General features: G+C 41.9%; 1 protein-coding gene across 2 annotated transcripts in view; it reads left to right on the top strand.

The window, feature by feature from the left end:
* The window catches only part of RGL1 (ral guanine nucleotide dissociation stimulator like 1), a 63,349-nt gene that overhangs the window by 28,859 nt on the left and 20,139 nt on the right, over positions 1-14,351 (top strand). For both annotated transcript variants that reach the window (XM_052665683.1, XM_052665684.1), the window contains exons 4-5: positions 5,532-5,609; positions 13,528-13,712. In XM_052665683.1, coding sequence (XP_052521643.1) covers positions 5,532-5,609; positions 13,528-13,712 — 263 coding nt within the window. The remainder of the gene's footprint in view (positions 1-5,531; positions 5,610-13,527; positions 13,713-14,351) is intronic.

Genomic DNA, 14,351 nt, shown 5'->3' on the forward strand with positions numbered 1-14,351 from the left:
ATCTAGAAGTGTACGGATTGGGACAAAATATAGATTAAATGTAAGCTGTAAAGGTTAGAATGATTTACATCATGTGTGGAATATGAACTTGTGAAGAAAAGCAGATGTTGTAAAGAAAAATACATAGAAATGGATAGTAATTGAATTTAACTAACTCAGTTTTCATCTTTACTGCAGAATAGGTAGCTAAGAGTCTGCGTTTTTCAAATTTATTGTTAGCAATATTTCTATATAACAGCACAGGCATGAAGGTGGGTATTAGTGTATAGTCTGTATTCTGTAGCTATTATTTTTACTTCCCAGTTGAGTAAAAAAAGAATGTGAAAAAGGCTCTCAGAATAAGCTTTAGTTGTCAATTCCAACTTCATGTGGAAAGCTTGAGCACTGTTTCTTCTTCTTGGTGACAGAGTGAGAGTGTAGAGTAAGGGGGCAATCATGGATGGCAACGCTCAATCTTTATTTGTAGGTGTAAGGAAGAACAGTGATGTGGCCAGATCCAAAAAGGCCCTTCCATCTTTCTGCAGGGGAGCAGCTCTACGACATGGGGTTGAAGGAACTGCACCAGTACTTCCTGCTCGTAGGACACACTGTATGTGGGAACGTACACATTGGGAACGTACCTGCCCAGAAACATAGGTCAGCCCCATGAGTGTGTGAGGCTCTGCAGCCATCGGGACTTGGAAGGGGCCTTCATTTCCTGCCTGGCCATGGAGGAGTTGGTAGTTTTGACCCTGTGGAGTGGTGGGATGAGCTAAAGGGACATCCGCATTGCTTACACTTCCTTTGCTCCTCTTCACACGACATAGGAGTGCAGGAGGAAGTCCTCCCAAAGCCACACACACATGGCTTCATTTATTTCACAGCAGGAATCTCATGGTTGCACAGCACTTGTACTTGTGGTGTCTCGAGCTCCCACATCCTGTGCTGGTCAGCACAGAAACGCACAAACAGACTGGGCAAAGAGAAACATTCCTAAAGGTGATGCATCCAGTGCAGTGAGTACCAAACAAGATGTGTGAAAAGGGTTAAATCTGCTAATGTAAAACTCAGAATATTGTTAAGATGGATGCAGCACCCTCTGCATCATCCGGGAGGTACTTGCTGGATTTCTACAACTGTGCTGCTTGTAATGGACTACCAATTGTGCTCTTTGATAATTCCTGCCTTTAATATAGTCAGAGATGTGTTATTTGCCCTCTGAGTAAACTAACATTTCTTGCAGACTTTTTTATTTCTTTGCCCCACGACTTCAGATTAAATTTTTGCTTTTTATTAAATCTAAAATTGGAGCCTTATTCATTATTTTGGCTGTATTTGGTCTATGAAGATTTTCTTTTAACATAGAGTGGAAGTCAAACTAAACAAAACACTGAGTGTAGGCCAGTATGTTAAGAAGTGAGAGGGATGCAAAGCTGGTTAAGAGTAATTGGACGTCCACGACCCTTAGTATGCATGGAAGTTTGGCATCTAAATACACTAGGCAGCTTTGAAAACCTGCCAAGTCTTTAATACTATGCATCCTGATATTGCCTCTTTGTTTGGTAGAAGTGGTTTAAAAATAATTTAAAAAAAAAAAAGTCTCGTCAGCATTTGGATGTGGAAATGCTGGATGGAAGACTGTGGAAAGAAGGAAAGAAGGGGCAGAGCCAAGAACAGACAAGCTCCTCCTGCCCCCAGCACAGCACTACAGCAGGGTGCCCTCACTGAGCCTTCAGCATCCCCTGCTGCTGTGTGTGCTGTGGCATTAAGTGTTCCCAAGCGTGATGGAAGCCAAAGATATTTAGCTGTCCAGAGGAGAGCAGGCATAAGCCAAGTTCCTCTCTGATGTATTTTACTTTGTCATGGTAATCGTGTTCCTTGCAGTGGTGCTTAAAAGCAGGCTGTGCTGTGCTTGTGCAGTAGCATATAAAGTAGCAACCAGTCCCTATCTGAAGAAGTGTGCAGAAAAGGAGAGCTGGAGCTGTAAGCCCAGCAGTATGATGATGGCAAATAACAAGTTAGTTTTACGTTTCTGGTTCATTTCTTTTTCTGGAGGCTGGCTTGATAAGAGGGCAAATGGAGATGGAGAGGAGAGAGGGGGGGAACTTGAGAAAAGCCTGGCTGGGTAGAACAGAATAAGGAAGCAAGTATAAACAGAGGGCTTTGCACAAGCTGCAGACAGTCCTGAGGCCATTTTGAACAAACAGGGCAAAAAGCTATCACTTAGGACTGTGTGAAGAAGAGAAATCTCCCAAAGAATCTGCTCTTGCCATTTTTCTTCTCTGGAACCTGAGTGCTTTCGTTCCAGGTTTTGCACCCTGGTTACAGTTTGGGTGAGCTTATCATTGTGTGCTGCTTTCTGTGGGGGGTTTGTGCCATTTCTGCATGCTTCTTCCAAGGAGGGATGGCCTGAGCAGCAAGCCTGTCCATCTCTCCCCCAGTACCACAGTGTCTGCTTCTGGAGCTTCCTCCCTCACCAGGCACCTTCAGCTCACATCTGTGGTGTTTTAGGAGGCACAGAGGAGTGGATCCTCCTGTAGCAGAGCAGATCCTTCTGTGCTTTATATGGCATCAAGTTCGCTGTTACTGCTGTAGCATTTATCTTTCCTGTGTTGTTTCCCTGTATATCACTTGGCTAAAGAATTGACTTTGTTTCCATTATTCTGTGTGTATAATTCCAAACACCTCACAATTCTTGCTGAATATCTGTGCTTCCAGTTATTTTCTGCTTGCTTTGATGCTTCCAAGCATTATTTAGGGCTTTGGCACTTCTGCAGAGAACCACCTTTCCTTATTATTTCCTAATCATTCAAAGAGGATTTTCCTTCCTCTTCTTCCCTTTCCTTCTGAGCAGAGATGCAGGGGTGCATTTTCTACCAGATTTTTCAGTATTTAAATATTCAGCACTACGGGTTACATTCCGGTCTCATTTGCTTAGTCAGATCTTTTGAACTCAGTCTATAACTTTCCAAACACCAAGCAAGGCTGAAAAGTTCTGTGGGCTACAGGATCCTTTTGTTTCTCATGTCTCTTTTTGTATGCAAAGCATTCATACAAGGCTGGGTAGTGAATGGCTCTTTGTCCAGGAGCTGGTGAGAACAGAGTGGTGGAAGTCTGCAGAAACACTGTTCTTTACATCAGATGTATCATTAACTCCTCCTAACCCGTTTTTAATGGCCTGTTGCTCATGCAGAGCTCTTTTTTGTTGAGAGATAGGCAGAGATTTACATTTGGCAATATGACAAAATGTTATATACGTGCCAGGTTTTGTACTGCAGATTGCTTGCTTTCTATGACTGGGTTATAGATTTATATTAGAAAAATCAGCATAAGTACCTCTAGTGGGATTTATGTGCAACTGCCTAATGTTCTTCAGATACATCTTTTATATTTCACATGTTTCTAGGACAGTGATACTGAGAGTCATCTCAATGCATTTTGCTTGGAGAACTAATGGGAAGTTTTGAAAAATGAGTATAAAAATGTGATTATTATTCAAGAGTTGCAGCTTTCTTTGCTCAGTAGGGGAAAATTGTCTTTTGTACTGACTAAGATGTATTTTAGTCACTTCCTAGCAGATGGTGATGGAGAGTGAAGTCCTCTCCTTTTATCAGCAGGCCAAGAGCATACGATACACACTGCATCAGCAGCACGGGGTGTTGAAACTAAATGATTATTGTGGTCCCTTTCAACCAGGCCATTCTGTGATTCTATGATTGTTCTTTCAATGTCTGCTCCCTCTCAGCAACCCTCTCCTGTAGCTGTTCCTGTATTGGAACCAGTGTTCCGATATTTGGAAGTGCAAATACTGAAGCCAATGGAGTTCAACCTATTTTGAGGTAGAGTGTGAAATTGCTTGGAAGCACATAGGAGAAAGCGGAGAGGCCACTGATGGACTGAAAAATTTACGAACAAGATTGACAGCAAAGTAGTGATTCCTCTGTGAATGCTGCTGCTGTGATTCACTGCGACCCTGTGGAGACCAAGGTGTCATGCAGCGTAATCAGAAGTAGATTCTTACCCCACTGTCACCATAAGCATAAGCTGAGCATGTTTTTCTTTAGATGTTTGCAGTAGCTCTATGAAATCACAATGGAGAAATGGCTTATTCTGCATGAACCTCCAGGCCAAGAACCCTTTACATTTTTAGGAGTCCTTATAGTGTACTCTCATGTCTTCAGTCCTGTAGGACCAGCAGTATTGTTTGGGTATAACTGAGAAAAATTTGAGCCCTTCAAAGTGTAGTTTTGCAAGTGTTTATGTATGTGTTATACCTTTGTTTCGTGGGCAGACATAATGCTGAGATTTCTGAAGTTTTCACTACTGGTCTTGTGTTGAACGAGGGACAGCGTGTTGGTCGGACTAAGATACTGGGATCAAGCAGTCATATTTTGCTCTCAGCTTTGCAACAGATAAGTGGAAACAACATTTTTGTTGTGTCTACATGCAGCTGGAGATGCAGGAGCCAGTTTTAAATGAGCCATTGTTGCAGATAACACAAGTGGTCCTACTGTGGTACTCTCAAGGTTAAGGAAGCCCAAAGTGACCTCCTTACAGCTGCAGCCACGCTGCTGCTGTCTGAGGAGCTTGCCTTCATTAGTTTGGGTTTACTTTGTAATGCACTGGAATGAGCTGTGCATTAAAACCACTGATCTTTCTGTGCCTCAGTTTCCATCAGTATTGAACAGTCCAACGTTAAACCCCTGGCATCATATTGTTGAAACTTATTCTAATGTATTGTGAAGTTTTGAGATTGAGAGCAGAATGTCAACATGGGGGTGGTGCAAAAACACATTATTTACAACCCGCTGGTGAGAAGGAGCTTGAATTAAACTGTGCTGGTTCAGTTTCTGTACAGATCTGCAGTTCTTGCATATGAAACCTTAGACTGATACTTTAGAAGAACATAAAGCTACCACCTCATATTTCTAACCTTTGAAAGTTATGGATGAATTTGTTGCAGTTCTGCCGTGATCTTTCCCTACACAAACTGACAGCCCATGCTATTTTCTTTGTTTGATGTTACTAGAATGTTACAAACACTTAAAGATGCACTTGTTCTCCTAGCTACTCAGATTAATTGCAGGTGCTCGACTAACATAATTAGTCAAACACAGAATGTTTAAAATCAGCTTGCCTAAGTCTGTACTGCGAGTAATTGTCTGCCTTCATTAAAGCTGGCTGTAAGGAGCCATGAAGTTCTTTGTAGAGCTGTGTATCTGAAGCAGTGGGTACTCCTGTTGAATATGAAGTGCATTATCCTGCCTGCAAGGCACAAGCATTATGTATGTAGGTGTGAGATTTTGCTTTGTGCTGATGGAGTTGTACCTCTGGTTTCCTTTTTCCAATGGCATTTTCACAGTGCTGCACACCATTCTTGTTCATGACAACTGCATCAAGAGTTTTGACACGAATGGGCAATTACCACTTAGAAAAAATCTGTGTGGAAATCTCACGTGGTAGGAATGATGATAATTGTGTAAGAAGTGCTTTATTTGGGCTTGTGTTTTCATTTCGTAGGTGTTCCTCTAAACAGCCATCTCCTTTTTCAGGTATGGAAACCTGGAGACCTCAAGCTGTGAAGAAGTCGGGAGCCAGAATTCCTCTGAATCCAAAACAGTACTCAGGAAGTAAGTGTGGTTTTGTACTGTGCAGCAGTCAGGATTCATACTGGAGGAGGATGTGGGTAACAGAGCTGTTGTTTCCTTTGAAAATGCACAGCACTGTTTTCTTGTTTAAACAAGCTTGTGTAAAAGCCAAATATCAACCATCTCAAGACATATCCAATGATGTAACCCAGAGGTCTCTCAGTCAGCAGAACTGTCTTGGAATTGAACAAGAGCTGAACACATCTAGGCCAATATTTTATTGATTAAACAAACAAGGAATGTTTGTTTCCCCTGCCTTATCTATAGCAATAAACAGTTATTGCTTATGACTGATTTTATTGTGCATTACAGCAGCATCTGCAGAGCGTAGCTGAGGGTGTTCCAGGCAACATGTGCATGCATGCATCTTCTCCATTAGTGCCCCTCTGATTTACAGTGTTGCTTTTTGAGTGAAATTTAAATTCTGATGTCATCCCGTGTTGCAAGAAGAATAGCTGAGCTGATTTGAAATGCAGTTTACATGGAGAAAAGTGGTTATCTTCCTAACATCCTGTGAAACTGCATTTTATCTTTAGGCATGGGATGTAAAATGTTCCTTAGGTCATCAGAGTTTGTACTTTGACATCTGTATGATGTGTGGTTTGCACTATGGCAATGAAAAGTAGCTGAGTAGTTATATTTGATTACAGTATGTTGGGAATCAACATTGTTGTCAGCATCACTCTATGATTCTATTTCATCTATCAGTTAAAAAACAAATTTAAGTCTGACTTGGCAAGGAGGAGTTGAAGAAGAGACCCTACAGCATCAATTTGTTTGTTTTGAGATATAAGAGAATGTTGAATTTTTCTAGAACGTGAAATACACTGCATAATTTCATTCCTAAGACTGATGCAGATTGTTGATTCAAATCACATCTTATTTTAAAATATTGGGCCTGCCCTTCACACTGCTTCTCTTGCTGCATTTCTGATGACGCATGTGTTGGGACAGAAGGTTTTGAGTCTGTTTTAAAATGGTTCATGCGTCCCCAGTGCAGATATTTTCCATTAACATGCCCAGCACCTCCCTGTCCCTCATTGTCTGAATGGAATTGTTAGACAATGGGCTCGCTTTGCCTTCTGTCATCCATGCAGAAACTGTTCTGTTTAAGCACCATAGATAAATTGGTGAAAGCCCCTTGTACAGGAGTGTTACTCTGAAAACACAAGTAATTATGTTTGCCTGAAGATGGAAGAAATGTAGAGCTTAATTAACGTCTATAAATGATACAGGACTATCAAAAAAGGCTTTAGTTAGAAACAAAATGTTACTGCTTGTTAATTGTTTTAATGCTTAGAGAGAACAGAAAGCCACAAGTTCTGGTGGATTGGACTCCTCCTCTTGACCCAGAAGACTTGGTAGGAGAGCTCATATCTCTGACTCTTTTGTGATTGCCAGAAGCAACCTTAATACAACAGGTGATAGTTAAAACTTGGTCATAAGCATCAAAGAGACAGAATGATGTTGAAGGTAAAGGAAAGAAAACAGGCAGTCAGCCTTGTCCTTCTTGTCAAATAGATTTAGAACTTTTTGTTTAGATTTAAAGGAGGATTGTTTTTCTACTGACACACATAATTTATCATCATGCTGCTTCCTGCTGCATCCATCTTGTCTTCTCTCTTGACAGTAATTGTCACACAACATCTTTGCACAGGTGATGAATGACCAGTGGATGGGGTCTGTCTTCCCATTCTTCTAGTAGCACAACTTTTAATGTGCTGATCTGACTCCATTTTCATTCATCAGCATGGCTGATTTTGATTCTTCAGCCCTCATCTTTTACATCTGAACCTGATACCTGTTACCCAACTACTTATTTATAGAAAGTTCAACAATGAAGTTACCAAGCGAGTAATTTATATGTCATGGGCACATGTTTCAACAGATCCTGCACAAACGTGAGTTCACTTCCCTGCCTTAAAAATTTCCATTGCCTTTCAGTTGCTGTGGCTACTTGTCTCTTAGCTATGATTAATGCTATCTGGAAGAGAGACTGCCTTTGTAGTCCTGTTGCGAAACGCGTCATTCTGGTAGTTCAGGTTTTCTCTTGTCTGGGGATAATTCCAATATAATTGCATTTACCCTCTTGTCTCATAGAACAGAAACATGATATAGGTGTGCTCTCAGTGTTATATGTGCTGGAGCAATGTTATTTCTTGCCATTAACGCTGTATTTTTGGAGGTGAAACATCTCTTGGGAAGTCCTGGAGTTTGTGCGCAAGGCTCGTCTACGTTCATCAGACTCCTGGTGTGACACATCTGATGTTTTATAGTTCTGTTTGATGCATTAGAAATGTAAAGCATTTCCTCCTGTTTGCCACAAGAAATGCTGTAGAAGTGAAAAAAAAAACAACTTCAGGACGAGAATTCATTGCTCCTGAGATATCTCATGCAGCTTTTAAAAAGTAGGGGGTTTCTGTAAAACCTTAGGTATGTATAGGAGGAATATTCTGTCATATTTTGTGTACCGTTAGGCCTCCAGTTAGTACTTTGTGTTGAAACTCCCTGTTCTTTTTGCACTTGTGGTATAGAGCTGTGATGTGTTTTGAGAAGGAAAAGCCCCGATTCATGTAAATTTCCTGTACTATTTTAGTGTTCCACCTGGTGTTAATGTAGCTAAGAACCTGCATGACCTACACGAGGGCTTGAGTGCACTTGTGGCACAGCATGGTTTGGGAGCCCTGTGGGAGCTGTAAACCTCGCCTGGTGTTCTAGGTCTGAGCCAGCAGCTACTTCTCACACTCACTGCAATGACATGGAGTTGTTACTGACCCAAGCTCACTTTAGCTCTGCTCACAAAATGCCTTCTTAGGGATCCTTTCTGCCAAGGGGATTTTCTCCTGTTCACTTAAGCGTCATTCCTAGCATTTTTGAGACACAGGAATGGTCAAGTTCTTTTCTTTTTATTCAACATCAATTTGACAATTATGTTTAATACAAAATGTCTGATTTTTTTAAAATTAGTATGGCCATTTTCTTTAGATCTCCATTCAGTAACAGAAAGTTTAAACAAAGTGCTGTAATGTTGTAACTTAAAAAAAAAAAAAACAAAACAAACAAGACAGCATATCTTGGGCCTTAGAATAATGATTAAACTCTGAACAATCAAACTTTTTGGCACCTTAATAACATTGCCTTATACCTCTTTATGTTCAATAGCTTGCTTTTCACATTTCTCACTGCTTTCCGACAGTCAGAATGTTTATGATAGCAACGTGAAAGCCAGAAACAGAAGAATAAAGTTTGGAAAAGGACAGATGCAATGCCCAAATGTCTGAGTTAGATGGACTTCGGCCCACGTTTCCAAAAACATGAGGCCATACCTCACTTAATTGTCTGATAAAGGAGTTGTAAGGAGTAACTCATTTGACCCTCTGTCTCCTGCTACAAGCAATTCTTTTTGCTCTTCTTGCATCATGTAAACAAAACTCCCAGAACATTGCTTAATTCTACATCCTCTTGTGTCAAGGTGTTGCCTTCTCATCTGTGGAGCTCTCTGTGCTCTGTGTGTTTTTTAGCTCAGGACAGGTGACTTTCAAAAAGAAAATAATGGATACAGCACACCAAGACGATTCAGAATAAAACCATACACGTGCTAAATATAAATGAAAATTATCAGTATGATGAAATGATGGGAAGTTTTAATGAGATAGGCATGTGTAAGATATTTCAAGCTCCTTGACCTGTTGTGGGAAGGGCATCTTATGGCCAAGCAACTAATGCCACTTGAGGACTTCAGGTGACCGAACTGTTGTGTGTTGCAGATGAGATAGATGCAAACAGTGCTTTTGGTGATATGAGCTGATAGCTGTAATCTCTATTCCCAGACTCGAATTCCTCCTTGGTTAACTTTTAACTGATAGTTAAATGTTGAGTTTCAGTGCAGAAAAGATGTGGACCTGTTGGAGTGCACCCAGAGGAGGGCCACAGAAATGATCCAAAAGAGGAATACCTGCCTATGAGAAAAGGCTGAGAGCTGGGGCTGTTCAGCATGGGAAGGAGAAGGCTTTGGGGAGACCTGAGAGTGGCTTTTGCAGAATCGCTGTGTAACCTACTGAATCACTCATGTCTGTGTGATAGGAGAGCTCATTCTCCACCTTGTCTATGCTCTGCTGGCTCAGTTTAACAGTGATGTTAGGCTCAGAGCTACCATGGTCTTGCCCTGTTTCATGGAAGCTAGTGAGTGGATGAGTAGTTCTGTGTTTCCATTTGTAAGGCAACAAAACCACACGTGCGTCTTCTGATATATAGGTTTTAAAGTCTGAAATGTTTTAAGCAAGGGTGGTGCAGAAATTGCAAGATTTTCTGAAGGGTGCAAAACTTGAAAGCATTTTTGAGCAGAGCCCAGAGTCCGCGGTTGGAAGGACGGGATTTAAACATTAAAAAGTTTTTCTTACAAGCTGCAAATATAGGAAAGTAAGAATTTATAGCTCATAATCAGCCCATGAAAAATGCAGTCTGTGATGTTTCTTTCCTGTCTGAGATCTTGGAATGCTCCCATTGCTATCTGTCTCTGGATCTATCAAGTGTAGGGAGTGTAGGGAGCAAATGTAAAGCTCCTGCAAGCTGTGGGCAGCCCTCCAGCTCGTTTTCAGAAAGCTTTCCTCCCTGACGCACCAATTAGGAAGTCAAGTGATAGGAGGTCAGTAGGCTAGAGTGTACCTTTTTTCTCTTTCCTATTTCCCCTCTCGACTGAAATTATTTTGCTGGCAAAGAAATCTGTGTCTGTAATGGCTGTGAACTCTTCACCCGGTTCTTGGAGACTGGGTCCATGTTCAGCTCTGTTTATTCTTCAGCTTATGAAAGCGGCCATCAACCAGGCCTCTGGAAACTGAGCTCAGTATGTGAACAATATTAGTACAAAAAAGTGTCCTGGGGAGAGGCTCTTGCTTTGAAATCATTGCAGAACTGGTAAATGCTCATAAAAAAAGAAATACCTATTCAACCTATTCTGTGGCAGTGGAATCAGTAGGAATGACAGTGAGTTTGTGGTGTGGAGAAAGGAGGCACAGAGCAGGGGACAAAAAGGGGACAATTGGAAGTGTGGGGAAGCAGGAGTGAGGGCTTGGGAGCATCACGGGGGATGGCTGACTGTTGTGGCAGTGATCATCCTTCTTGGGAAGTGGAGCTGGTGATGCTGGCTTCCCTGTATGATGGCATGGCATTTATCCCAGCTGAGAAAAGCAGTCCTGGAGCTCCCAGTGAAAGGTTTGGCACCCATGACCTTAACCTGGGAAGAGCTTGCTCCCTTGCTGCGTGCACTGAAAGCTTGTCTGGGCAGAGGTGTGAAAATCCATTCCCAAGTGGTTTTCAAATGTGACGAATCTTTGGAGCTGCGTGATCTGTATTTCATATTTGCAGTAGAACCTGAAGCATAGTGTGTTTGTATGTTAATTTTTGGTTCCAAATACTCTTTGTAGCTCTAAAATTTTAATTGCAGATTTTTTCCTGTCAGCAAGCCTAACCGAGCAGTATTACTGACAGCTTTCCAAACACTGTCACTAATTACAAGTTTGAAGTTGTCACAATATCAGAGAGGGAAATAAAAGAAACAACAGACTAGTGAAGTGAATAGAGCTTGCAAAATGGCATCTGTTTGGGACTGAAAGTTAGACAGGGTGTAAGGAATAGAATAGGAGAGGCAATCTTTACCCTTCTTTAATTATTAGTTTATTCTGAGTGCCACCAAGCAGCTGAATTAACCAGATGTTGCTGTTTAACAGCAGATGCTGGTAGCATCTGTGTGCAGCTCTGCAAGGAAAGCTGTCTTGGCTGGCTTCCATCTTCTTCACTGTACAGCGGTCTAAATGTGAAATCTCTGTTCATATTGAACAAATTGAGAGACAGGTCCTCCTGGCTTGTAGCTCTGTGTTTTCCAGCTGTTAATGTGACAAACCTAAAGCCACTACTTCTGCATACCATGCTTTTGAGGACTCTTGGAAACTTTGAAGGCCATGTGCCTGGTTGCCATGAGGGGAGTACAGATGCTCACTGAGTTGCCATGTTGGTGTCTCAGACTGCATGCCTACGGTTAGAGGTTGCTCCTGAAAGCCCAGCCCTTCTCTTCATGTATTGTGTATGAATATGGGATACTGTTATTGAATGAGGGCATTGTGAAATGAGGTTAGTGGAAGAGGCACTACTTGATCAGAAGGTTTCTGTAGATGTGAATAATATTTTCACTGTGGGGCTAAGTTCTCACCTCTAACTACACAGCAGAATCCTAGGGAGCTGTGGAGCCGAGTGAGACCTGCTGCCATCCAGGACTGCTTCACTTAGCTCATCTCAGCTGCTTTCTGAAGGCAGTGTGAAGAGCTGCTTCCCTAAAATACTGCATTTCTTCTCTCCTAGACATCTCCCCCGACTTTCCATGACAGCAGAAAGTGCAGCTCACCCCTCTTTCTTGCTGCAGCCTCTATTGACTGCTGGCTGGAAGAGGCTTGAAATAGAGGAGTAGTCTTAGTGTTGCAGAGAAAATATCTGAGACTTCCTTTTCTCAGGGATTTTGATGTCAGTGGTGCATTTCCTTATGGAACAGAGTGCTTTGCTTTCATGTCATGTCCTGTTCTCAGTACCACCCTGCGTGTCTGTGAGACAGGTCCTTGTTGGTGTGTCATGCTCATGGAATCGTGGATAGGAAGCTCTCAGAGTCTTTCATTTCTTAAAAAGTTCCTATAATTTTCAAGCATCCTTTCCTTCTATGAGAGAGGCATACCTTCTTGCCTGGCATAATTTGATGGTGCCTCCTTCTCTTTGAACTAAGGGTAAAATCCACATTCTGCTAATGTTTCTGTTACACAATTTATCCAGAGATTAGCAGACCCAATCTGTTTTCTGGGCTCAGCCATCTCAGCTCTTCCAGCCTGCTGTGGAGAGCTGGCAATGCCGTGCTGTCCATGCTGCACAAGTCGTGGTGAGTCTTTTATCTGCACACACATGACAGTATCACTAACGATCTGCACACATGGGGGTTCAGGCTTACGCTGCTTTTTCCAACACACACAGCCTTGGTGAATGGGCAGGCTCTCTTCTAAGAAAGCAGACACCTTTGATTGTGCAGGACTCTGCTTGGGACTGCATTCCCAGGCTGGGCAGTGTGATTGATGAGAGGAAAGACACCAGAGGAAGTGTTTGATTTAGCACTTCCACCAGGAAGCTCCTATCCTGAAGGAGCCACAAATACCTTCTTCCTCCCGTGTATTTTTCCACAACGTCCCAGGGAACAGTTACTGAGCAAACACTGCAGCCGTGCTGTGCTGCAGCATTTCCCACTGGTGCAGGAGTAAATTAAGAAATTATATTCTCCTGATTGTGTGCATTATGACTGGTAGTCATTCAAACGTGGTCACGGTACAGCTAAGCAAAGATACTTCAACTGCTTAAACAAAGGCTGACTCCAAAGTAGTTGGCAAGTCTTGCCTTTCTAGCTTAACAAAGTACAATGCAGGGAAGCAGGACTAGAATGAATCCAAGAGTTAGGAAATGTTTGGGCTTTATTTGAGGATGCTGATCATATATGCTTGGGAGATGGTTAATTTTTAATTTATTTTCTTAATTGCTTTATGTATTACTATTTGATATCCTGAATTTAATAGAAAGGTCTCAGTATTACTTAAACGGATTTTGATTCTTCAATACTGTGCGTTCTGGGGCTGTAGTTGGATTTACTTGTAGTAGAGCAAATCAGAAGCAGCTTCACTCAAGTCCCTGCAAAACCTGAGCAATATCTTAGTAAGATTCCATGCATAGAAAAGAACAAATTAAATTCTGTGCTCAGAAACATCCTTGTACTGCCTTCATGAGGGATATGAATGTTGTGGTGTTTACATTTTTATATAGATACATGCAATTGGCAGAAGCTGTACAAGCTATGTGCTCTCTGTGTATTTGCTTTCAGTGCAATAGCATCAATCTTGCGAGCGTGGCTCGATCAGTGCTCTGAGGACTTCAGAGAGCCTCCCAGCTACCCATGTTTGCTGAAGTTGCTGGAATACCTGCAGAGGAGCATGCCTGGCTCTGACCCAGAGAGGAGGGCACAGAACCTTTTGGAGCAGTTCCAGAAGCAAGAAATAGAAAACGATTGTAAGCTACCTTCCCTTCTTTCTTTCCTTGTTTTCACATGCTGAATGGTACCTTGGGATTTACGTAGACTACATTTTATTAACACTCACGCTAACTGGTAATATTGTGAGGCTCAGCAGTGACTTCATTCTTCTTTAATTTCTGAATGAGACATCAGGTTCTGTGTGAATAGTACAGTACAGCGTGGGAGCCTTCTGTTCATTCTGCGGAGGACTGGGAGTCCCAGCACTTATGATGTTCAGCCAAAGTCTCAAGACTGCTGCAGCAGCTGAGTGGTTAACTGTCAGTAGATTCCCCATTGTCACAGAGTTAAAAGAAACAAGCTGCTATTCAGCTGGTTCTCTTACTTCAACCCTCACAGCAAAAAAAAAAAAAAGAAAAAAAAAAAACCAACAAAAAACCAAACACAAAACAGCAAAACCAAAATCAACCCTAAATCAATAAAAAACAAAACCAAAAAGCTCATCTTACTGGGCTGCGACAAAATACAGCCTGAGTCACAGCCTTGTTGCTATGAAGCTTTTCTTCCTAGTTACCACCATGTCAAAGGAAGTGTATGTGGCTGTTTTTTCCTATTTGAGTGGCTGGCTGCTTGGTATCCAAGGACAGAGGAAAAGCTTACGTTATTGAGGGTCACAG

The sequence above is a fragment of the Tympanuchus pallidicinctus genome, unplaced genomic scaffold (assembly GCF_026119805.1).
Source record: "Tympanuchus pallidicinctus isolate F22 unplaced genomic scaffold, pur_lepc_1.0 scaffold7, whole genome shotgun sequence".
Lineage (NCBI taxonomy): Eukaryota > Metazoa > Chordata > Aves > Galliformes > Phasianidae > Tympanuchus > Tympanuchus pallidicinctus.